The sequence below is a fragment of the Physeter macrocephalus genome, chromosome 12 (assembly GCF_002837175.3).
Source record: "Physeter macrocephalus isolate SW-GA chromosome 12, ASM283717v5, whole genome shotgun sequence".
NCBI classification, from domain to species: domain Eukaryota; kingdom Metazoa; phylum Chordata; class Mammalia; order Artiodactyla; family Physeteridae; genus Physeter; species Physeter macrocephalus.
The window spans coordinates 13096915-13121012 of NC_041225.1; the positions used below are offsets into that span (position 1 = coordinate 13096915).

Sequence of the window (24098 nt, forward strand, 5' to 3'; positions counted from 1 at the left end):
TCTACCAATTTAAATCCCCACTAGCACTGGAAGGGTGATCTACTTTCTCCTGACCCTTGCCAGCATTTGCTGTTGTTACCGGTTCCTATTTTAGCCATTTTAATGGGAGTGCAGTGATAGCTCATTGTGGTTTTAATCTGCATTTCCCTAATGGTTAATGATATTGAAAATCTTTTCATTTGCTTATTTTTCTTCTGTAGAACCTTTTCAATGGAATATGTTTTCATGTCTTTTGACCATTTTCTAATTGGATTTCCACCCCCCCTTTTTTAACTGTTGAGTTTTGAATATTGTTTGTATATTCTACATATGAGTCCTTTGTCAGATATAAGGCTTGGAAATATTTTCTCCCAGTCTGTAGCTTGTCTTTTTATCCTCGTGGCTGGGTCCTTTACAGAACAAGAGTTTTTCATTTTGATGAGGTTCAACTGATCAGTTTTTACTATTATGGATTGTACTTTCAGTATCAAGTTTAAGAATTCTTTGCCTAGCTTTATCTCTTATTTTTTTCTGAAAAATTATAACTTTATATTTTACATTTAAGTCCACAATCCATTTTGAGTTCGGTTTTGTATAAGGGGTGAGGTTTATGTTGAGGTTCATTTTTTTGGTCTCCAGCACCATTTGTTGAAAAGTCTATCCTTCCTCTATTGAATTGCTTTTGCACCTCTGTCAAAAATCCGATGGTCATAAATGTGTGGGTACATCTCTGTCCCACTGATTCATATTTCTATCCCCTCCACGAATACCACAGTGTACTGATTATTGTAGCTCTACAATACAGTTTGGGATCAGGGACAGTGTTTCCTCCCACTTTTCTTCTTCAATATTGTGTAAGCTATTCTAGGGCCTGTGCCTTTCCATATGAATTTTAGTAGAAGCTTTATGTTTTCACAAGAACCTTGCTGAGGTCTTGACACCAATCACCTCAAACCTATAGAGCAATTTGGGGTGAAGTGACATCTTCACTGTGCTGAATCTTGCAATCCATGAACATGATATGTCTACCTGTTTATTTAGGTCCTCTTTGACTTCTTTCATAGTTGTTTTGTAATTTTGAGCAGATAGCACCTGTACGTGCTTTGGTAAGTTTATACCTAAGCATCTCATTTTCTTTGGGGTGACTGTAACTGGTATTGTATTTTTAACTTTGGCTTCCACATGTTCATTGTTAGTATGAAATGAAAAAGATATGAAATGAGTCCACCGTGATTGAATCTGTCTTTGCCCATGTGTAAAAGAAACTAATATGAAAAAATAAAAATAATTATGTTAGGAACTGGGTAAGACTACGGGTAACTTTTCCATTTCCCTTTAATATTAGGTTTTCTTTAATGATAATACTTTTCAAAAGGAAATGAAATTGGGTCATTTGTAGAGATGTGGATGGACCTAGAGTCTGTCATACAGAGTGAAGTCAGAAAGAGAAAAACAAATATCGTATATTAACGCATATATGTGGAATCTAGAAAAATGGTACAGATGAACCAATTTGCAGGGAAGGAATAGAAATGCAGACATAGAGAACAGACATGTGGACCCAGAGGGGAAGGGGAGGGTGGAATGAACCGGGAGCTTAGGGTTGACATATACCCACTACCACGCGTAAAACAGATAGTGGCAACCTGCTGTACAGCACAGGAGCTCAGCTCGGTGCTCTGTGATGACCTAGATGGGTAGAATGGGGTGGTGGGGGGAGGGAGGTCCAAGAAGGAGGGGATATATGTATACATATAGCTGATTCACTTCATTGTACAACAGAAACTAACACAACACTGTAAAGCAATTATACTCCAATTAAAAAAAAAGTTATAGGGCTTCCCTAGTGGCGCAGTGGTTAAGAATCCGCCTGCCAATGCAGGGGACATGGGTTCGAGCCCTGGTCCGGGAAGATCCCACATGCCGCGGAGCAACTAAGCCCGTGCGCCACAACTACTGAGCCTGTGCCCTAGAGTCCATGAGCCACAATTGCTGAGCCCGCACACCCAGAGCCCATGCTCTGCAACGGGAGAAGGCACTACAATGAGAAGCCTGCGCACCGCAACAAAGAGTAGCCGCCACTCGCTGCAACTAGAGAAAGCCTGTGCGCAGCAACGAAGACCCAACGCAGCCAAAAATAATAAATAAAATAAATAAATGTATTTTTAAAAAGTACCTGTCTCCTTACTTTCTTCCCATTATTTTCCATCTACTAGCATTAAAGATATTAATTTTCTTTTTTTTTTTTTTTTGTGGTATGCGGGCCTCCCTCTGCTGTGGCCTCTCCCGTTGCGGAGCACAGGCTCTGGACGCGCAGGCTCAGCGGCCATGGCTCACGGGCCCAGCCGCTCCGCGGCACGTGGGATCCTCCCAGACCAGGGCGCGAACCCGGTTCCCCTGCATCGGCAGGCGGACGCGCAACCACTGCGCCACCAGGGAAGCCCCTAAAGATATTAATTTTCAATAAGAAATAGTCCATAAGGAAATTGTATAAAGAAAATAAGGTTGGAGCATACAAGATGGGATGTGGCCAGACTGCGGAGAGCAAGGCATGAATAGGTGACAGAGGTAGAAATGCAACTGATTTTTGGGTGTTGATCTCATATCCTGCAACCTTGTTGGACTCACTTTTTAGTTCTAGGACCTCCCACCTACACTTTTCAAAAATATTTATTTATTTATTTGGCTGCGTCAGGTCTTAGTTGCAGCATGTGGGATCTTCCTTGAGGCGTGCAGGATCTTTAGTTGCGGCATGCGGACTCTTAGTTGCGGCATGCAGGATCTAGTTCCCTGAACAGGGATCAAACCGGAGCCCCCTGCATTGGGAGCGTGGAGTCTTAGCCACTGGACCACCAGGGAAGTCACCCCCCTACACTTTAGATTTACAGCTCATCTCTACTTGGGTCTCACGCTTTCAGTAAAAATTATTTTTTTTCCAATATATTTTTAATTGAAGTATAGTTGATTTATGATGTTGTGTTAATTTCTGCTGTACAGCAAATTAATTTAATGATTCATCTTTCCTAAAAGCCAACCCCCTTTTCAACTACCCCATTTCTATCACTCCCTCCTCCACCACCTGGTTAGCCTCTCAAACAAGAAACAGCAAATCAACTTGGGAAAGATCCCTTCCTCTCTTTTTGGATGAACATAATTCATTCTGTTCATTTCCCTTAAGAACTGCACTCAGATTCCCCGGTTCCTCTTTATTCTCACTTGCCAGTTCTTCAGTACAGACTTTAGTCTCTCCTCCTCCACAGCACCTTGCATACTCTTTTTAGAATAATCATCCTAAAACACCATTTTCCTACCACTGCCCTGAAACTACCCATCATCTTATTTCCTAACATAATTCTTTTCATTTTTTCATATTACCTTCCTTTATGTAATATGGCAAAGATAGGTTCAATCACAGCAAACTCACCTCATATTCTTTTTTCACTTCATACAGACAATATTTTCACTGTATCTGCATTACCTTCCCAATGTTAGTGGCCAAAGAAATACCCCATTGTGTGGATGTAAAAAATGACACGTTTACTGACTGCTGGACGATGGGGCTGTTCCTAAATATAATTTTGCTATTACAGGTAACACAATGGTAAATGTCTTTGTTGTAGATCACCCTTGTTACTTTTTAACTATCTCCCTGGAGTAAATTTTCGGGAAGGAGATGAGTGAGCCCAAGGCAAAGGAACTCTTTCTTCTTGCTCTGTGTGGTCCTACTGCTGCTTCAAAGGGCTGTGTATCACCACCGGGAGGGAGCAGTTCACAACAAACTCAGCAACACAACCACTGAAGGGTTTTGTTTTCTTATTTTGTAGAGGTAAAATGATACACAAAATCCACATTTATCTTGTAAGTTTTGTATACCAGCGTAGCATGTTTCCATGTGTTTGGTTAACTGTGTTTCTTATACCGTTTGTTTCCATCCTCACTAACTAAACCTGGAGGATATTTGTTTATATCCTCACTAAGTTGGGAAGTTGGGGTTCTCCTAGGAGCTTCAAGGTCGCAGTCACAGTGGTTTTTTTGGTTCTTTGTTCCCATCTCAACATTTAGCTAATCTGGAAATAAATGCATCATTAGCCTTCTTTCTGACTAGACTATGGGTCCCTGAGGGCAAGAGAACCATGTCCGTCTCGTTTATCTCTTTATCCCCCTCCAAACGTTCATTACTTCTCTTATTCATTCATCCATCCATTCACCCATTCACTCAATACATATACTGAACGTTTGCTGCATGCTAGGTGCTGTCCTGGCCCCAGAGCCAGTGCTGAGTACAGATGTGACATGGTCTGATTGTGCTCTAACAGGATCTCTGTCTGCTGTATTTTGTGTAGACTCTGGAGAATGGCCCAGAACAGGAGGACAGGGAGCAATGCTCCAGGTGACAGGTGAAGGTGACTCAGATCCAAGACGGGGGTGGGGGGTGGGGGTGGGGGTGGTGAACAGCGGCTTGACCTGGATATAGGGTGAAGTTAAGCCAACTACACCCAGCATGTCGTAGGCACTAAGTATTTGTTTAACAAGAATGAAAGTCATTCATCCAGCCTCTTGGTTTCATTTTGTAATTCCCAAACAAAACAAATCCACACCACTTCTCTCCTCGACTCCTAAAGCAAAATGTCTTCTGTGTTTGGCGTTTTATCCTCTCTTTACCTCTCTCTGCTGCTGAGCACCACCCTGTCTTGTGTTGGTGAGGGTCCAGGGACCACCCAGGTGGGATCACCGCCACGACCGGACAGATCCTTCTACCTGGGGCCCTGCCTCACTCGTGGTTCTCGCGCCTGTCAAGCCCATGACACAAGGACACGTGATAGCCTCATAATGGCCATCCTGATTTCAGCCCCGATCCAAAGGAGGAATCTGGAATACAGTGGATGACTGTTTCCTCTTTCAATTCCCCCACTTACTATTAGAACAAAGCTAGGGGACTCTCCTGGAGAAGGAGTCCCAGGAGGGGAGGGAGAAGTAGGTGCGGTACCTGGCTCGTGGCAAGAGTCCAACTCTCCCACTTTCAAGAGATTGCAGGTGATGCCCTCCTGTCTCACGGGTGGTGGAAAAGAAGGTGAGGTCCACTGGACCAGGGACAGAAATGAGTACCAATGGCCAGATGGTCTTCCAAGGCAATGAAAGAAGTAAGTTCAAAATGGAGTGGTTTTGAAGAGAGCATATGATGGGAGTTACAGAGAGGGACTGTGTCTATGTGATCATTACACTGGCAGCTGCCTACATTTTAAGCCTGAGTTAGTATGACATACCTTATGCCTTCTCTGCATTCACTCAACATACATCTATTAAGTGCCTATGGGGAGGGTACAGAGATGAACAAGACAGAAAGTCTGCGTTTATACGCAGTGTGCAGGATTATGGGGGAGATGAACAGATAAGCTAATATGTAATAGAGCGCTGGGAAGAGGTTAGTGCAAGGATGGAAAATAAAGCAGGGGAAAGGATAGAAAGCAATGGGCACAGAGGTTATTTTAGATCAAAAAAGCCTCTCCGACAAGGCAACATCTGAGCTGAGAAATGAAAAATAGTCCGTGAAAGCTCATTCCAGGTACAGAGATGAATTTAGAGTATTTCAGGGATGCTAGGCAGGTGTTATGGCTACAGTACAGGGAGCAAGGCCAAGAGTAAGAGATGAGATCAGAGATACAGGCAAATATCAAGTGACGGAGACTTCCACCAGGACTCGAGTTTATTCTAGTTGCCTTGGGAAGCCAGCTGGTAAGTCTTGAGCGGGGAGCAACATGATCACGTTTCCGTTTTTAAAACATCACTGTGTCCAAGAGCAGGAGAGCTGCTGTGAGCAGGGGCTGCAGTTACATAGGATAGAGAGAAAAGGAGCTCTGATTGAAGTGAGAGCCGTGGAAATGGCAAGAAAAAGTCCATTGCAGACTTTATTTTGAAGGTAGTTAGCAAAACCTACTGATGCATTAGGTATAGATTGTAAAGCAAAGAGCAGCCAAAGAGGACTCCTAGGTTTGGGGATTCAGAGGCTGGGTGAAAAGTGGAATCATATACTCCATGGGAAGATGGAAAGAGGAGCAGGCTCGGGTGGCTGAAGTTGGGAAGGAAATAAAGAGTTCTATATCAGACATGTTAAGTTGAAAATGCCTGCTGTTGGATGTGGAGCTTAAAGGGAAAGACCTCAGCTCGAGTTTATTCTATTTTTGAGATACTTCTATTTTTTTATTTTATTTTACTTTATTTCACTTTTTAATTTTATTTTATTCTACTTTAGTTGATTTGGAGATACACGTTTCTAAGTCACCAGCACACAGATATTTTAAACTATGTAATGAAACGAGGTCTCCACCCTCGAGGATTCAGATTAGAATAGCCGCTCATCTAAAGACATCGTTTGAATCTAACAAAACACAATGGGACGAAGTGAGAGAGCGGCATGGACATATATACATTACCAAACGTAGGGTGGATAGCTAGTGGGAAGCAGCCGCATAGCACAGGGAGATCAGCTCGGTGCTTTGTGACCACCTAGAGGGGTGGGATAGGGAGGGATACGCAAGAGGGAAGAGATATGGGAACATGTGTCTATGTATAGCTGATTCACTTTGTTGTAAAGCTGAAACTAACACACCATTGTAAAGCAATTACACTCCAATAAAGATGTTAAAAAAAAAAGTCAGAAGGATACACGGTATATAGTAAATATTCACAAATGATTGTTGCTGCTGTGCTTAAAAACAAACAAACAAACAAACAAAACACAACGGGAATCTACAGGGAAGGGAGAAGAGGCAGCAGTGCCGACTCACCTTTGGCTCCGGCTGATGACTTGGCAATCCAAACGTTGCCCTCTCCATCTTCTTTCTTCCTATTGTAAGAAGCCAGGAAAAATTCTCTCTCATCTGTCCTTGAGCTATGGATTGGCGGGTGGATTCCATTCTGAGCTGGAGCAACTGGGGTCTTGAGGTTAGTTGGATAAATCACATAGGACTCAGGGAACCATGTGCAGGACTCAGCCAGTTCTGGGCTGGTCTTGACGAGCCTGGCAGATGACAGAGGGTCAGTCTCTCTTCTGAGTACCCTCTGTCCCTCTATTCAGAACAGCCAGGGCTTTGCCCCAGAGCTCCTGAAGGAAGCAGGGCACGACCAGGGCTAGGTCTCCTTAGCCCACTCACGGGGCAGACCTCCAAGGCACCATAGGGCAGCTCACAGCTGTCACCCGCGACCTTATAGGCATGCTCCAGTGAATTCAAAAGGGGCTTAATGTCCAGAACTTTAGCTCCTTTTAAAATGCACCTCTAAGGAAACTTAACTTGAAGTAATCCTGAACCAACATCTTTTCACCAAACATGCTGTAGCTGAGCTAGACCCACCCTAAAAAAACAAAGTGGAGAACTGAGGAAACCATTTGGATTACTAGCAAAAATACCACCTTGGCCCAACTCTGGAGGGAAAAGGCGAATACTCAGGAATCTGAATTACCTGAAGACATTTTCGTTCTTCATTTCTTGCTTTTAGCTCAGCCTGGCTTCAGTGACAGAATAAAGGAAGAATCTTTCTAATGGAACCTGGGGCTCCGGTGGTCGTAACCAAACACACCACCTGCCCCCCCCCCTCAAAAAAACCCCATAATGTAAATTGATACAGCCACTATGGAGAACAGTATGGAGGGTCCTTAAAAAACTACAAATAGAACTACCATACGACCCCGCAATCCCACTACTGGGCATATACCCTGAGAAAACCATAATTCAAAAAGAGTCATGTACCAAAATGTTCATTGCAGCGGTATCTGAAATTTTTTAAAAGTCAACCTTTGAAAACTATTAATTCTCCTTATTTATCTTTACATCCTTTTGGATTTTCTGTGTGTACAATAGTATCATCTACAAATAATGGCACTTCTTTTCCCCCTTTCTAATCGTTAGTCCTTTTATTTTTTTTCTTACCTTACTATACTGGCTGGGATCTCTGTTATAATGCTGAATAGAAATGACGGTCGTAGGTACCATCATCTCATTCCTGATCTTGAGGAAAATTTTCATTGTTTCATCTTTAACTGTGTTTAGTGTTAATAGGTGTTTTTTTTTTTAAGACAGCCTTTATCAGTTTAAGAAAGTTACCTTATATTCCTCATTTCCTGCGAATGCTTTTTATTAATGAACGGATGTTTGATATTATCAAAAGCTTCTTTTTTGTGACCATGAGAGGGGTGGGATAGGGAGGGTGGGAGACGCAAGAGGGAAGAGATATGGGAACATATGTATATGTATAACCGATTCACTTTGTTGTAAAGGAGAAACTAACACACTATTGTAAAACAGTTATACTCCAATAAAGATGTTAAAAAAACAAAACCCATAATATAATGGAATATAAAGAAAGACCCTGGGCAGGCACTTAATAAACACAAAGGCTTCACACTGTATCTCCTCTCCAATCAGACCCCTGGGGGGAGGCGCTAGCATCACATTTCACAGATGAGGCACTGGGTCACAGAGAAGTGAATTTCCCAATATCACAAAGGTAGTAAGAAACAAGCAGGATGCAAGCCCTGAATCACTCCCATGTCCTAATTCTAAACCTATCCTTGGGAATTCCCCGGTGGCCCAGTGGTTAGGACTCCGTGCTCTCACTGCCAAGGGCCCAGGTTCAATCCCTGGTTGGGGAACTAAGATCCCTCAAACCGCAAGGTGCAGCCGAAAGAGAATAGAAAGAAAAAAACCTACCCTTGCTCCCCAGGAATCAGAGGAGGGAGAAACCTGCCCAAAGACATTCACAGGCCTCCCCTGAGCTGCACTCCCTCTTCTATCTAGAACAGAACTGTTAAAGCCTGGGTTATGATTCATCAGCAAAACCCAGCCTATGAGCCAACGGCAGAAATAATGAAAAGAAACTTTAAACTGAGATTTTAAATAAAGCTATTTTTACGTTAGAGGCAATGGAATTTAACTTAAAGAACTCAAAGGGACAAAAAACCAATACATTTCTAACTCACTGACCATTCAGCTCTATCTGCATTGTCCAATATGGCGGCCACTAGCCACGTGGAGCTTCCAAGTGCTTCCGAGCACTTGAAAAGTGGCCAGTGCAACTCGGAAACTGAATTTTCCATTTTGTTTAGTTTTAATTTAAAAGCTGAAGCATTGTAAAATATGTTTCCACCAAGCACAACATTACCGTTTCGGTAGATGACGTTTCACTTTAGCAACCATGTGACCTCAGATGTTGTTGTTAGAGGGTGGCGTGTATGTCAGGCGCATGTGCTACTTCTGGAATTAGACATAAATGCATCACTGTTCTACTGGGGGACAACAGATGGATTCAGCTCATGTGAATTTTTTTCCAGGCACTGATGAAACATTATAATGTGTTTATTATGCACACAGCCAAGTTACAGTGATAGCTAGGTAAATCGTAATTGGTAAATAACGTATAATTAGTCTTCTAGTTAAAAAAATGAGTATGGACAAACTTTTAAGTTTAAAACAAAGGCATTCTACTGACACGGAATTGAGTGGGGATGCAGAAGCTAGAACTATGACCAGACAATAAAGAAAAAAATAAGCACTAGAAGAAGACATGTCACAAGTTTCCTAACAAATGGCAACTGCAATTTGCTGTGGCAAGAAAAATGAAGTTTGTTGTGTAAGGAGACATTTTACAAAAAAACTTTAAACATATTTTTCTTAGGATCTGAGCTTGTAACTCTGGTCAGCTCTAAAGTGGCCTGGATTCTTACACAGACACGCAAAACGAACATCCTTTTAGATGGAAATGTGGTAATAGAAATCACTTTGAGGAAAAGACTAAAAAGATATTTTATAAAACGTGAACAATCTTTAGTTAAGCCATCAATAATTGCCCATAGAGTACAAAGCATTTCTAACAATATTAAAGATTGATTCAAAACTGGAAAATTTTGAAATATTTTTCCTTAGCTTTAGATAAGTTGGGTGACATAAGAGATGCTGGCCATTTAATACTTTGTAGGTTTTGCCTCAAAAGATTTCCAAATATATGAAAAAAATATTGTCAAATTGCAGCCTAAAATATAAACTCGTGGTGAAGATATTTTCTAATCTTTTACATTTGTCCAAGAAGAATTTCCTCTACATGTGAAAAGTCAGCTTCTATCATGACAGACATTACTTCAGCTAGGTTGGGTTAAAATCTGGATTTACTGGGATTTTAATAGACTGACGTTTGCCTTATTGCTTTATTTTGTTGTACCATACGTATTGGAAACATTTGCTTCATTGCATGACACATGTTGAAGACATTTGCACTCAGTATGGATACAGTTGTTAAAATGGTTCAGTATATGCTTGCAAATGCTACAATGGTTCGCAGGTATAGAACCATGAAAGAAACACAAGATGATGAATTTAATGATCCTGCGTTCTTTGCCAATGCTCACTGACTGAGAGATGGAAGAGTTTTACAAGGTTTCCCCGTAACGTAAAGTCCAATTCACATTTTCTTAAAATAAGAGGAATGCCTGTCAAATCATTCTTTTCATGCAACTATTACTTCATTCAATAATCAAAGATAAAAAATGCAGTGTGGTTTACATTTTTTCACCTATAACCCCGCTGCATATGAACAAGCTAAATTTAAAGCTCCAAGGAAGCTGGAAAAAAAGATCTTACTTATGATGGAGACCAACAGGTGTGAGAATTTATGTTCCAACTTCATAATATAAGTCAATAATAATGATTTTACATAGTTTTATGACTCAGTATGCATAAGATTTTCCTTGTAATAGACAACATTATGCAAACTGGCTGCAAAAACTAAAGAAAAATTTGAAGAACTCTTTGTTGATAATGATAAATTTAGAGTTTCTTTTCAATTTATTCAATACCTCCTCTGAATTCAATATTAATACTGAGTTGACACATGAGTTGGTGAATTTACTTAACTTGGACATCGTTTTAAAAATGATATGCTTTTGCTTCAAAGTCAAATCAATTCTTCCGATGTTATGAACCTGCTTTGTCAATGTACATGTGAATATTAAAGGAAAATTATATTTTGGTATTTAATACAGTTATTGAAAAACTTTTACGTATGTCAGAATGACTTGCGTGTGTAAATCTACCTTTTCAACCATACATTTTTATGAAATCTAAACACAGGACTTCCAATGAAAATTTAACATCTGAGCTTAGTTGTGCTATAAATGTAAAATATACACACCAGATTTTGAAGACTCAGAAAAAAAAAAAGAATATATCTCATTAGTTGTTTTTAATATTAATTACATGACATTTTGGATTTATTTGGTTAAATAAAATATACTATTAAAATAAATTGCACCGGTTTCTTTGTACTCATTTTAATGGGGCTACTCAGCAATTTAAAATGACACGTGTGGCCCGCGTTCTATTTCTGTTCGCCAGCGCTGGTCTGTAGAATGCCCTTCATCTGAAGCCCTCATTTCCTGTACAGAACCCAGTTCCGTTTCTACCGGAAGTCTCTAGCATTTGTTCCCTTTCCAAAAAAGGCCCATCTGGGAGGCAGCCACAAATGGAGGTTTAGTCACATCTCACGTGAGATGTGAGAAACGCTCACAAGAGGAAAAGAAAGCTCCAACCAGGGCCAGGAGGACAGCCCTTGAGCGCTCTGAGACTATGGCCATGGGGCCCTGATGAACTTCTAAAGCTCTCCGAAGTGACAGGCGCTTGCTGTACAGGGTCCAGCATGGAACCCCATCAAGGTCCTGGGAAGGGCCCGTTTGTACAGATGAGAACCGTCCTGGCTCAACACTAACTGCTACCGCCGTGGGCAACCTGGCTGTCTTCTCTGACTGCCACCTGAGATGACATTTTTAACTTTCTGGGGCTCTTCTGAGACATACAAAACTACGGGAGAGAGACAGAACGACAAAGGTAATCATCCCCTCCTGGAATTACTCCAGTCCCTTGCAGGACACCTGAGAGAACGAAGGAAGCTTATGAGAATGATGACAACCCCTAGTCTGCATAAGGTCATGTCGTCATTTATAAGGTGCCACGACAGACCACGCCACATGCTGCAGAACGGCAAAGAGCAGGTGTGATCACCTCTGTCCCCACAGATTCTGAGTGACACCGTCCAAGGTCACAGAGGTCCGGATACCTATTCAGACCTGCTCATGACTGCAGCTCTGTACTCTCTTCACCCTATTATAGCTGCCAAGTATGCAAATATAGAGAACATTACTTTTAACAGCACCCTCTGCTTTCTACTTCAAAACCAGAATTCAACCTCTATCTTTAGGAAAAAAAAATCATCATAGAATAAAGAATGAGTAAGCATTTTATAAAAATTTCTAAATGGACAATCTGGATAAATAATCGTGTTCTAGTTCTGCTGAAACAACTGTTTGCGCTCTAAATGTGTAAATATGTAAGAAGACTTCAGAAAGCCTCGCTCTCCTTCAGGATAGCTGGTAAATCATGAAAATCCATCACAGGAAGAAGTGGATACATAAGTTAGTGGGGGCAGTGAGTCTGAACAAAAAGGTGGAAATATTCCTACCAGCACTCAAACTAGTAAACAGCTAGAGCCCGGAAAGCCGTGTGACTGGGGAAAAGAGCATTTGCTTTGGGTCAAGTCTTCTAGTGTCTTCTTACCTAAATGATTCGTTTGGCTACACACACATGTTCACTAGCCACTGTGGTGGGAGTGCTGGAGACCTGATTTTAGGGGCCACACCCACCTTTCATGTATACAGTATGAACTCTGACACGCGCATTATTCCGAGCCTTTATGTAAAGTAACTCAACTAATCTTCACAACAGCCCTGAGGTGGCTGCTATTATTATCCTCGTTTCACAGAAAAGGAAACTAAGGCATAGCGTCAAACGCTCACCGTGTCACTGTGTTACACGCTTTACACGCACCACAACCTCTTTATGAGGGAAGCACCGAGGCTTAGAGGGATCAGAAAGTTCGCCCAAGCTGCTAAGAGCTGAAATTAAAACCCAAGCTGCTGATCCGAGATCTTAATCACTGTATAAGGCTGCTTCCTTCCACCTTATGACACGGTTCTTCGGGCACCTGGCTGTAAACCCACTGCTCAGAGATGGGTGGTGCAGTAGACACCGGTATATTCTGCCCAGGGGTCCCTTCTGAGGGACCCCTGGCTGCTGAGCTTTGGCTGCCAAGGGCTTAGGACCAGCCCGTGCCTGGAAGCGCTGGGGAAGCTGTGTCCCGCCCGCAGCCGGTGGCTGGGCGACCTCAGAGCAGAGAACATCGAGGGGCTGTTCACTGCTGTTCAAGCTCCATGGAGTCAGGCTGAGGCGAGACTTCAGCTGAAACCACCTCCTTGCTTCGCGTCTTCCCCAGATGGCCTGCCCTTGGCTCTGAGCGCGTTTCTCCTGCAAGCCCTCCCCTCGTGAATCACTTACGCCAGAAGCCCTGTCTCAGGCTCTGCTTCTAGGGAGCCTCAACTTAAGGGACAGACAGACTTCACCAGGCACGTACAGCCGGGTTTGGACTGTGACGAAAAGCTGATCTTTGCTGGCTTTTTTAAATAGGTGTTTTCTTCCCTTTAAAGACGATCTCACACTTTTGCTTAAGTGCTTCAGGATGAAAGCTCAAAAGGTTCAGGTGAAAAATGGAAAACACACGTTTTAAAGAACACTTACTTCACTAAAGAAGCTTTGCGACACAGTTTGTCAGCTCCCCTGTAGTAATTCACCAACTGCATCAGGCCAGGCTCATGACCTGTGAAGAGAAGAAGAGGCTGAGAAGGGAAACAGACAGTTTCTCAAGTGGGACATGACAATGTCAGCACGGGCGCACAGGAGGGAGAGCAGGGTCATGCTTAGCTTGTCTCTCTCCCCTTTCAGGACCGGGTGCTGGAAAGGGAGCGATGCAGTTGCCCGGCCCCTCTGCGCCCCTTTGCTCAGCATCTCACTGGCAATTCTCACCCTCCCCAGAGTGGCTATTGGGATACCGCCATCGTAGATCTGCCAAAGACCACTGCTGCCTCTGTTTTTTCTTCTTTGGGTGGGAGAGTATTTTCTATTCCGCCTCTCCTGGATGCCCACTCGCCGCACACTTGGCTTAACACATATGGATTTAGTCATCTCTGTCCAGTAAGGACTTAAACAGTTAGGCTTTTGATGTTGCTACCCTTGCTTTCTACAGTCATCAAGGAAGGCAGCAGAACTAAGATCCTGCTGTGCTCAAGCATGTCTCCCTGTGCAAGCTTCTAGGAGGGCCACTAGAAGCTGAGGGGAGGGCCACTAGAAGCTAGTTCTGTGTGTCCTCTCACAGGGAAACCCCATTTTCAATAGACTGTACTGCGTGCCCCCTCCTCTTTAAAATTAGGGCAAAAGGATACAAATAAAAACAAAAGTCTCAATTTAAAAAAAATTTTATTATAGTATAGCTGCCTTACAATACCGTGTTAGTTTCAGATGTACAGCAAAGTGATTCAGTCATACATATATATATTTCAGATTCTTTTCCATTATAGGTTATCACAAGATATTGAATATAGTTCCCTGTGCTATCCAGTAAATCCTTTTTGTTTATTTTTTTATGTAGTAGTGTGCATCTGTTAGTCTCATACTCCTAATTTATCCCTCCCCCCTCTTCCCCTTTGGTAACCAGAAGTTTGTTTTCTATGTGTGTGTCTGTTTCTATTTTGTAAATAAATTAATTTGTACTATTTTTTAGATTCAACATATAAGTGATATCATATAATATTTATCTTTCTCTGTCTGACTTACTTCACTGAGTATGATAATCTCTATAAAAGCCTCAATTTATGTTTAACATCTTAACAAAACGCAGTTTTCAGCAACACAAAAGTAGAACCCAACAATGGGAGTTGGAATTGAAGATGCCAGAGGTAAGACTAATTCATCTGAGAACAGCGTACAATCAAATAAAAAGTTTCAGGCGCTAACTAGCTCTCACCATCTCCCTGGACAGATGGACTGGTTCACACCTGAACTACCCACCTTCACATCACCAAGGCAGCAGCATTCCTTGGCCTTTATCCGCTGGGCCATCTCCTTGGGTTTCGAACTGTGTGAAAGGTAAATATCCTTAACAATGAAGGCATATTATAACCATCTGGTTGTGGGATGCTGGGTTTTTTGTTTTGTTTTTCTTTTTCTTTTCTTTTTCTTCTTCTTTTTTTTTTTTTAAGATGCTAACCTTTTTAAAAATGTTTACTTTATTGAAGTATGGGGGGGTTTTTTTGGCTGACATTCTTTTTAGAATTTTTCTTTTTTTAAATTTTATATTGGACTATAGTTGAGTTACACTGTTGTGTTAGTTTCTGGTATACTGCAAAGTGATCCGGTTATACATATGTAATAGTTTGCATCTGCTAATCCCAAACTCCCAATCGGATGCTGTTTTCTTTCCCATAAAAACCAAATGTTTCCTGAGCAGTTGCTGACTTCACGGTACCTGTTTAGGATTTGGACGTTCTAGGATTCTGCTCCTACACCCTAGTCCTGAGCCCCACAGAAATGCCCAACACCCCTGCAAAGAGCCATTTTTGTCAGTTTTTAATTTTAGGATTCCACCTAAGCTCTTTCAGCCAGGCACTGACCAGTCCAAAGAGGAAAGTCAGGCAGGCAGGGAAGCAGACAGAGCAAGGAGGAAATAAACGTTCTCAACTCTAAGCAGGTTTTCTTCTTTCAGGGAAGGTATTCTTCTCGCTGAGGGCTTCCTGGGGAGACAGTTTAACAAAAGGCAATCAATCTCCAGGCACATTCTCTGTATTCGAAGATTTCTGGGGGTTGGAATCAGCCCTTCCATGGAGTCCCCATCATACATCATAAATTTGTAAAACAATAAAAAGTTGCCATGGTCTCATTTCAAAGAAAAAATATCAGGAAGGCTAGGCTGAAACCCCCTTCATTCCTCAAGTCATTACAATTCTACAGGCTCCCACCCAACTGTGCTCCGTCAGCTCACCAAGGGCTAGTCAGTTCCAAATGGCTATTTTCAGTCTTTGCCTATTCAACCTCTCCAACCCGCTGACCACACCTAGTTCTAAAAACTGCCTCCTCTCCTGCACATTGAACACTGTTCTCTCTGGGATGCCCTCCAAGGCAGAGATGACTTTTCCTCATTATTTTCTCCCCTTCTATCTTTGGCAGTACGATGGGGTGCCCATCCCACGGAAATTTTGGCAGGGCACACGGCGACCCCGAGTGAGGCTGCAATTCCGGATGACTGCAGGGGGGAGAGGCCGTGAGACTATGTGCAGGTCAGTGGGATGTAAATGGCAGTGATCTGCACAACTTCTGGATTACGTCATCTAAAAAGGAGCCGTTGGTCCTCTCCTTCCCCCTGCTTCTTCCTACAGGGGAAGATGCAGACATGGGGGTGCCAGCTTCAACCGTGTGAATGAAGGGAACTCCCTCGGAGAGAGTAGGGCAGAGAAACCTGGGTCACGTAAAATCTGCATTCAATGCGCAACTGTGAAAACGTGTTCTTTGGTGAAACTAAGGCAAGGTCTAAAATCAGACACCCTTCCGCCCTTCCCCGGGCTGGGCTCACTGCTGAAGCTCCCGTTTTCGGAATCCAGAGGTCTTTTCCAAATCCCCTGACGCTTTATCTGAGCCTTCGGGGAGCTGAATCCTCAGGGTTTTCAACACACACAAGCTCCCCTCCCGAGCCAACACAGGCAGGGCGGAATCCCAGGTGGAGGAAATTTGCAAGATGACTCCAGCCTGATGTCAGCTGCCGGCTCCGCGGAGCCTCGCCCCGCCCGGCGATCTGCCCAGCCGACCTGCCCGATTTGGGGGCGTCGGGACCGGGGAATCCGGGGAACGCGCGGCATTGGCTCCCCGCTCCCGAGGCCGACGCCCCCGGGGCTGCAGGGCCGGGTCATTGTCAGGAAGCAGCCGCCGTCCCGGGGGCCCGCACCGCCACTCCCGCCCCGAATTCGATTTGGGACCCGAGAAGGCATGAAAAACGACGGGCTTGGCCCTTTAGGGATGCATTTTTTTAATCCGCCCGAGGAACGACAGAGGGGAAGGTTTCTGACCTTAAGACAAAAGCGCTCGTTCTACCGGGAGGAGCGGGAGGGCGCGAAACGGGGAAGCTCACCCAGTCTCCCGAAGGGCAGCCGGTTCCTTTCTCCCAGCATCAGGTTGAACCTGGGGTTGTCCCGCCGCAGCCTCTTCCAGTGGCCGGTGGCGAGCAGCAGCCGGGAGACCTCGGCGTAGACGCTGCTGTTCTCGTCGCGCACCACGAAGGTGTACATGGCGAAGGGCCGCGCGACCGGGCCGCCCCGGCAGCCGCCGCAGGAACCAGCCGGCCAGGCGGCGGGTCAGCGTAGGACCCGCCCGGGCACCAGCCGGGATCCGGCCCCACCGACCCCGCCCCGCACGCTCCGGTCGCGCCGCCGCGCGCGGCCCCCGCGCAGCTAGGGTTCCCCTGGCGGCCCGCGCCCGGGTGCCTGCGCGTCGGCCCGAGCGGCGAGCGCAGCCCGGACGCCGCGCCCACCGCCGGCGCAGCCCCGCCTCCGGCCCGTGATTCCGCGCGGCCAGCCCGGCGGCGGGCGGGGGGAGCCTGTGCGCCCCGGGCGCGCCCCGCACCCTCCCTGAGCCGGCTGCCGGCGGCGGAGGGTGCGGGGGCTGGAGGAGGGGCGCGCAGCTGGAGCCGCAGCCTCGGGAGCCGGTCCCCAGAGGGACCGGAGAGTGGGGCAGTCCTCCCGAGCCCAGGGTCACTGCCGGGGGCGGAGGGGGGCGGCGGTGCCGGCGGAAGATCCCTTTCTAGGGGGCTTGCTTGCTCCGGTAGCTTCCCACCTACTATTTCAAGGGACGTTTTATGGATAAAAGCAAAAAGTTCTACGGCCCCATCCTATGTCCAAGATGCGCTTCTTTGGCTTTCCTGCTTAAAGACGGCGGAGAACCAGAAGAGTTCCGGTGGCTGTTGGTTTCCCTTTGGGTCGAATGCTCCTTTCACCTGCTGAGACCTCCTGCGTGGCACACAGGCAGGGGGTGACTTCAGATTCCGCCGGGCGCTGGCACACAGGCCCCTGGGGAGCCCTGGACTCCGCCCTGCGATTTACCGGCGTTGGGTCACTCGCTTTCTCTTCTCCGGAGCGATTTCCCCTTCCGAGTGTGTGCGTGGCGGGGTTCTTCAAAGCCCCTTCGGTCCTGATCTCACTCTGACTTCCTTTTAGGGAACGATTTTTGGTGCATTTGAGGGACAGCGAAAGGACTCTATCAGATTTCCCGTAAACTTCCTACACTTCCCCATAAGATAGCCGCATCAGCCACGCGCCTCATATCTTTTACTCTCCTTTAGAGAAAGAACATCCTGGGACGTCTCCCCGTCCTGCTCTCCCTGTGGTCATGGTGTCTGATTAGCATATCGTAAAGGCGCTCTCATTTCTCCCATTTTGCCCACGTTCCCAGCGGCGAGTACTCGCCTCTTCTACGCCCAAGCCTCCAGCTCGGCAACAGCCTGGAGGCGTTCACTGTCGGTGGGAAGCTCGCTCAGAGGAGGAATGGGGCAGACTCAGGAGTGCCGGGTTGGTTACATTTCCTCACCCCCCCAACCCCGCCCCCAGCAGTCAGACATCCAGGAGGAATAAGAGTTGGTAGATAGTCCTCCAGCTTCCTCACCCCTCCAGTGAACGAGCCGGCAGGGAGGCATATATCCTGCCCTCTACTTTGAGGTCGTCTGCAGAAGCGTTCCAGTTGTCCACAGCTTGTAACCTGCTCATTCACGCACCGTCTCTTGTTGGAGTCCTTCCTTTTCCTGGTCTACTATCCCACCTCTCTTGGGATCACTTCCCAAATAAACTACTTGCTCTCAAACCCCTGTACCAGGGCCACCTTTTTGGGGAACTCAGGCCCAGACATTGTAGCTGCTTCTCTTCACAGCCAGTCATCTCGGAAGTGACACCCACTTTCATCGTGCCCCCTTCCTCTTCCCTCCCTCACTCCTCCTGCATCACCCACTCACCCCGGCAAGCTGGCTTCTCTCTCTGCCACTCCACAGCCACGGATGTCATCAGGAACATCAGCGGCCTCTGAATTTCCAAATCCAGTAGTACTTTTCTCCTTTTTCTCACCTACACTTTGTAGTGAACATCTTTTTTGTTTGTTTTAGTTCTTGTACAGCACCCCTTAAGAATAGAATCCATCTTTCCCCTTGGAGTCCATTTTATGTGATTCTGTTGGGATTGACACTGTCCATTCTGGGCACAGGAAAATGAATATCCAGGCTTGGCCCAACAGGACTACTCCACCCCTTTTGCCATTGTGATTGGTAAAACATAGGAGAGTGATCCAGATTTGGCGAATCTGATTCTCTCCGGGATTTTTCTACCTGAGCTATGGAGAAAGACACTCTCTTTTTTTCTCCAACTGGAGTTGCTTAGCTGGAAGATTGTGTGGGACAGCGTGCAGCTCTCTTGCTATCTTACAGAGGGAACACCCTGTCTGAGAATTCAGCTTCCCATCCTCCTTTGCATTAGGCCTGGCCATGTGGATATATGAATATCTTCATTTACTACATGTAAATGAAGTACTGTGCATTTCTTCCTAGTCTGGACCTTAGAATTTGCACTTGCCTTCTCCTACTCTCGGAGGCAGGATACACAGTCAATAACAATAGTGGGGCAAAACGTTGTAAGACATTTACCAAAACTCATTATATGCTGCGTTATAAGGTAAGCCTCAGCAAATTTCAAAGGACTGATATAATTCTGAGCACTTTCTCTGACTGCAGTGGAATCAAGCTGCTTGGACATCAAGTAAAACCCTTCAATACCCCATGAGTCAATGAAGAAATCGCAACAGTATGAAAAAAATTTTTTTAACTGAATGGTAATAAAGATATGGTGTATCAAAACTGGTAGAACACAGACTAAAGCTGTGCTTAAATGGAAATTTACATTCTACAGTACATATGTTAGAAAAAGAAGAAAGACTGAAAATCAATTATCTAAGCTTTCATCTCTATTGTCATCTGTTCCATCTATGAAACTAGAAAAGAAAATCAAATCCAAAGTAAGTGGAAAGGAAGAAACAATAAGGGAAGAAGCCAAGGAAATAGAAAACAGAACTATTTTTGAGAATTGACAAGGAATTCTAAAATTTACACAGTAATGCAAAAGACCAAGAATAGCAAAGACAATCTTGACCAAGAAAGTTGGAGGAGTTAACACTACCAGATATCAAGAACTGTAAAATTATAATATTTAAGTACAAAGCTATAGTAATTACGAAAGTATGATTTTGGTACAAGGAGAAACAAATAGACCCATGGAAAGAGCCTACGCATATATAGTCACTTTGTTTAGAACAAAGGCAACATTGCACATCCATAGGAGAAAGGATGGACTTTTCAATAAATGGAGCTGGGTCAATGGATATGCACTTGGAAAACAAAATTAATCTTGACCTCTACCACACACAAAAATCAGTTGCAAAAAGAAAAATATTAGTTGCAGATTCATTGTGATATAATGCATCTAAATGTGAAAGGTGAAGCAATAAACCTGCTAGAGGAAAACAGAAAGAAGAAAAATCTTTATGATCTTCCGCTAGATAAAGATTTCTCAAAGCAGACACAAAATTCTCTATGAATAAAGGAAAAAAGTGATAAACTGGCAACCTTAAAATTATGAACTTTTATTCATCAAAAGACATCATCAGGGCTTCCCTGGTGGTGCGGTGGTTGAGAGTCTGCCTGCCGATGCAGGGGACACGGGTTCGTGCCCCGGTCCGGGAAGATCTAGGCCCGTGAGCCATGGCCCCTGAGCCTGCGTGTCCGGAGCCTGTGCTCCGCAACGGGAGAGGCCACAGCAGTGAGAGGCCCGTGTACCGCAAAAAAAAAAAAAAAAAAAGACATCATCAAGAGAATAAAAAGGAAAACAAGAGAGTAGAATATGTCTGATGTGTGTGTGCACGTGTGTACATACACATGTGTATCTGACAAAGGACTCATAGCTGAGATACACAAGGAATTACAAATCAATAATTTAAAAAACTGGGGGGAATTCCCTGGCAGTCCAGTGGTTAGGACTTCACGTTTTTCACTGCCAGGGGTGCAGATTCAATCCCTTGTTGGGGAACTAAGATCCCACAAGCCACGCACGTGGCATGGCCAAACAAACAAACAAAAAACTGGTAAGCCAATTAACAAAAGAATTGTTCTGGATATTCTAAGGGACAACCCAAGAGGTAAGCCCTCAGAAAGGAGAAAATTTGAAGAAAAGTCACACTGAGAAACTAAAAAAGGAATATATTTGGCTAAAAAGCAGGCCCACATACACCTAATAGTTGTAGGGCAAGAGTACAAAGGGAAGCCATATGTCTAAATATTTTAAAGTTATAAACCAAGCCAATAAGCTGCTAAATAATATGTCTATCTTCCTACCTTACAAATATACATTTATGAGAATGACCTGGAAGGTCAGGATTTTAATAATTTTCAGACTTACAGGAGTTCCATGCCAGACCTTGGTAATACTGGAAGGGAAGACGCTGGCCCCTGCCCATGGCACCCCCCCCTTGACTCCATCCTACACCGTGAGGGGATGGTTGTGCATCATGTGTGGGGACCCCGTAGCCAGGAAATTCAAGCTCCGTCCACTCACCCAACACCTCCCACAAACAGCTGTCTTTTGGCCACCACTCAGGCCTGGAGGCGCACACACCAGCCATGCCACTGACCCTTCAGAGAATGGACCCAGGGAAGAAGCCTGTGTAGGCCCAGGCCATGAGCTGGGCTTATTTGGACTGTGAAGCATCAGGTTCTCAGGTACCCAGAATAATCTAGAAAGGGGGAAGGTTATAGTCTTGGGGTGGCCATATCCCCTTGACCTCACAAATGTCTCACTCATAGGGAGGGACATGGCTAGAACAGGGCCAGACTTGGAGCCTCTAAAGAAGGACCTTTCTTACGTGGGCCTTAAGTTGATGCTGTTAAGATGAAAGCTGCAAAAATCCTCACGTACCCTTTCCCCTCTCTCTGCTCTTTGTGTCTCCTACTTGGACACCAAAACAACTCAGAATTGTCTGTCTCTGACACCACCACAATCATTCCACGCTTCGGTGACTGCACTTGCCTTCTGGCTGCTCTTGTTGCTTTCGCCCCTCTACCTCCCCTCTTCCCTGAATATCATTATCAGGTTAATCTTTCAAAAGCACAGCATTCCTCACGTCTATCCACCCATCAAAAACCGCCGTGGCTCATTGGAGCCAGCATCCCCAGTTTCAAATGCGTAGCCTTTCATTAAGTCTTCCCGTTGGATCTTCACTGCCGTGTTTCCCACACTGCTTCATCCAAAGTCTTAGAAGTGCCCTGATCATCATCAAGGTCAAATGAAGGTCTGTTTCATTGCTGAGTGTGTATTAACTCTCCCTAAACGGATGGACCATATACCACATGGAGCAGAAAGTCCCTATTAATCAAAACATTTAATGAGCCAGAGTTTTGTATCTCACAATCGTGCTGAGTAAAATAAGACTTGCTATTTCTTTAGCCTGAGGTCTTGGTAGCTCTTAAGCACTTTGCAGGTAGAACTGCCGTACCCTTCAGTGGACCCCTTGACCCCCTCCTTGAGGAAGAATGCCCCCACACTCTTCTGTCCCCAGAGAACCGGAATCGCGGTTCTCAAGATGCTATGCACATGATGTTACGCTCACTGGATAATAAGCTCAAGGACCGTGTAGTTTCAGCTCTACATTTCAGCATCTCTCATCAGGCTTGCTCCATGGTAGGTACTTAATTCTTTTTTTTTTTTTTTGGCCACGCCACATGACTCGCGGGATCTTACTTCCCCGACCAGGGATGGAACCCAGGCCAGGGCAGTGAAAGTGCCGAGTCCTAACCTCTGGACTGCCAGGGAACTTCCCTTAATATTCTTTGAAGAAAGAAAAAGAAAAAAAAGTTCTAATTGTGAACACGCGATGGGAGATTTTTTTTTTTCCTCCCAATTAGGATGTTAAACAATAAAATGAAAAGCTTTCACGTATCAGAAGAGTTTACTTTGCAAAAGCCCCTTCCTGCCTTTCTTTGACAGATTGATTGCAGCAAACTCTTCCTGCATAGCATGCGGTACAAACGTTCATGGACCACGTAGGTCTTTTTTAGGTAAGGTTTCTCCCCAGTCTCTCCCTGTCCGATTCATCCATCCCAGGGCCGCCCACGCTTCCACAAAAGTAGGTTTGGCCTGAGTCGGAAACACCAGTTTTTCCCTCCGGTGTTTCCTTCTCCTGCGTGTCTCATACTAACCACACTCACACCAGACACTTCACTTCTGACATTTCTGGTCACCAAGTGTGTGGAGGTTTTCCCCACCCCAAGCGATCCTCTGTGACCACCAACAGTTCCACCCAGCCCTGACACTACCCCAAGGTAGCGTCAGATCCCACAGGTTAAGCGCTCAGGTCCACAAGGCTGCCTCCACCACCACAGCACACACTTCCAGCGCCAGCCTCAAGGCCAGGTTGTCATCTGTGCTTCTGACCAGTGGGCTGTAGGTCAGAGGATCCAATGAACTTCTTCCTTGGGTTTGATCCATTTGCTAGGGCGGCTCACAGTACTCAGGGAGACACGTTTATCAGTTTACTAAAGGGTATAATAAAGGGCAGAGATGAACAGCCAGATGAAGAGATATACAGGATGAGGTCTGGGAGGGTCCCGAGTGCAGGTGCTTCTGTCCCCGTGGAGATGGGATGAGTCACCCTCCTAGTATGTGGATGTGTTCACCCACCTGGAAGCCCTCTGAACCTTGTACTATTGGCATTTTATGGAGGCTTCCTCACAAGGGCAGGGTCAATTATTAACTCAATTTCCAGCCCCTGTCTCCTCTCTGGAGGATGGAGGGTGGCACTGAAACTTCCAAGCTCCTAATAATCATGATTTGGTCTTCTTGGTAACCAGCCTCTATCCAGGAGCCATCGAGAAGCTCACCCAGAGTCACCTCAGTAGAACTCAAGATGATCCCGGGGCTCTTATCACTTAGGAAATTACAAGTGTTTTAGGAACTCTGTGCCAGGAACCAGGAGCAGAGACCAATATATATTTGACCTTTTTAATTTTTTCCCCCTAAGCACCGAAATGTTTAATAAAAAGACTGCATAAGTGGTTGAGAATCCGCCTGCCGATGCAGGGGACACGGGTTCGTGCCCCGGTCCGGGAAGATCCCACAT

The 24098-nt window shown here is 45.0% G+C and overlaps 1 protein-coding gene across 8 annotated transcripts in view; it reads right to left on the reverse strand.

The window, feature by feature from the left end:
- Window positions 1-17364, reverse strand: part of TTL (tubulin tyrosine ligase) — a 38918-nt gene extending 21554 nt beyond the window's left edge. For 5 of the 8 annotated variants that reach the window (XR_003682256.2, XR_003682254.2, XR_008618793.1 and 2 more), the window contains exons 1-3: window positions 17029-17320; window positions 13593-13671; window positions 6765-6997 (exon numbers count right to left, since the gene is read on the reverse strand). Coding sequence is in view for 4 of the 8 variants with exons in the window: in XM_007109588.4 (XP_007109650.1) it covers window positions 6765-6997; window positions 13593-13671; window positions 17029-17185 (469 nt within the window). In the remaining 4 variants the exon portion in view is untranslated. Of the gene's footprint in view, window positions 1-6764; window positions 6998-13592; window positions 13672-14918; window positions 15641-17028 lie in introns of all 8 variants that reach the window. The other 3 variants (XM_055088883.1, XM_007109590.4, XM_007109586.4) reach the window with 3 other exon arrangements.
- Between the last annotated feature and the right edge of the window lie 6734 nt (window positions 17365-24098).